At 47.3% G+C, this 1,227-nt stretch overlaps 1 protein-coding gene across 1 annotated transcript; it reads right to left on the reverse strand.

Annotated features, from left to right (window-relative positions):
* On the reverse strand, positions 1 to 965 carry LOC120229580 (olfactory receptor 2AT4-like). The gene is given in 2 exon segments (XM_039228683.1): positions 1 to 36; positions 39 to 965. Coding segments are annotated over 2 exon segments (963 nt in total).
* Between the last annotated feature and the right edge of the window lie 262 nt (positions 966 to 1,227).

Here is a 1,227-nt window from a genome sequence, read left to right on the forward strand (position 1 = left end):
TCAAAGGCTCTTATCCCAGACTGGGTCTTGAGACATGTGATTTTGGTAATAGCTGCCTTGACGTCCTTGTTTCTCAGAGTGTAAATGAGAGGGTTGAGAATTGGTGTGAGAATAGCATATGCTACATTGCCCATGATGTGGAAGTCGAGAGGCAGGTCAGCCCTGTAGGCCACATAGGCTATGGCGATGGATGAGTAGTAGGTGCCAACCACCAGGAGGTGGGAGCTGCAGGTGGAGAAGGCTTTTGAGCGTCCTTCTCGGGAGCTGATACGAAGCACTGAGGCCAGGATGTGGGCATAGGAAAGAAGCACCAGGAGAAGGGGCAGGAAGGATACCACCATAGCAATACAGAAGCCCATGAGGGTCTGGGGCATGGTGTCAGAGCAGGAGGCCTGAACCAGAGCTAAGTGATCACAGAAACAATGGTAGATATGAGCAATGTTGTTATATGCCATCTGAGAGGTCTTGACCACTGCTGGGATGGGCAGGAGGAGGGCGATAAGCCAGGCACAGGCTGCCAGTGAAGCATTGGTCTGTGGGGTCATGTGGACAGGGTAGTGCAGTGGGCGGCAGATAGCCACATAACGGTCATAGGCCATGACCACCAAGATGAAGGCTTCTGAACATGTGAAGCTTTGGAAGAGGTACATTTGTAATAGGCAGGCAGGGAAGCTGAGGAAGTGGTCTCCAAGTAGGAATAAGGACAGCATCTTGGGGACAGTGGTTGTGGTGAAGAGAATGTCCAGAGTAGAGAGGTTGATTAGGAAGAAGTACATGGGCTTGTGGAGGCTGGGCTCTGCCACCACAGCCACCAGGATCAGGGTATTTCCCATAAGGATGAGAAGATAGAAGAGGAGGAAAATAAAAAACATAGGGAGGAAGAAGGTCTCTGGCAGAGAGGGGATTCCCACCAGGTAGAAGACTGGTGATCCATCCACTGATCCATTACAGGTTGTGGCCTCCATAGCAAGGCAGACCTGGATTTCTGGGAGATATGCAGCTGGAACATCTGGATACTGGGAATATCTGGAAACCATAGAAACAAAGGATTCTGGAATGAGATTTTATAATGTTAACATAAAAATTAATCTATATATAGTTAATACAATCACAATTATTTACAACCAACTCTAAAAGACTGATGGTAGGCTGTGGTATTGATTTCTACCATGTGAACCCAAAATTCCTACCTTTATTCTTTGGACAAATATTAATTACTACTTAACT

Source organism: Hyaena hyaena, unplaced genomic scaffold (assembly GCF_003009895.1).
Source record: "Hyaena hyaena isolate Hyena2069 unplaced genomic scaffold, ASM300989v1 scaffold_34, whole genome shotgun sequence".
NCBI classification, from domain to species: Eukaryota; Metazoa; Chordata; class Mammalia; order Carnivora; family Hyaenidae; genus Hyaena; species Hyaena hyaena.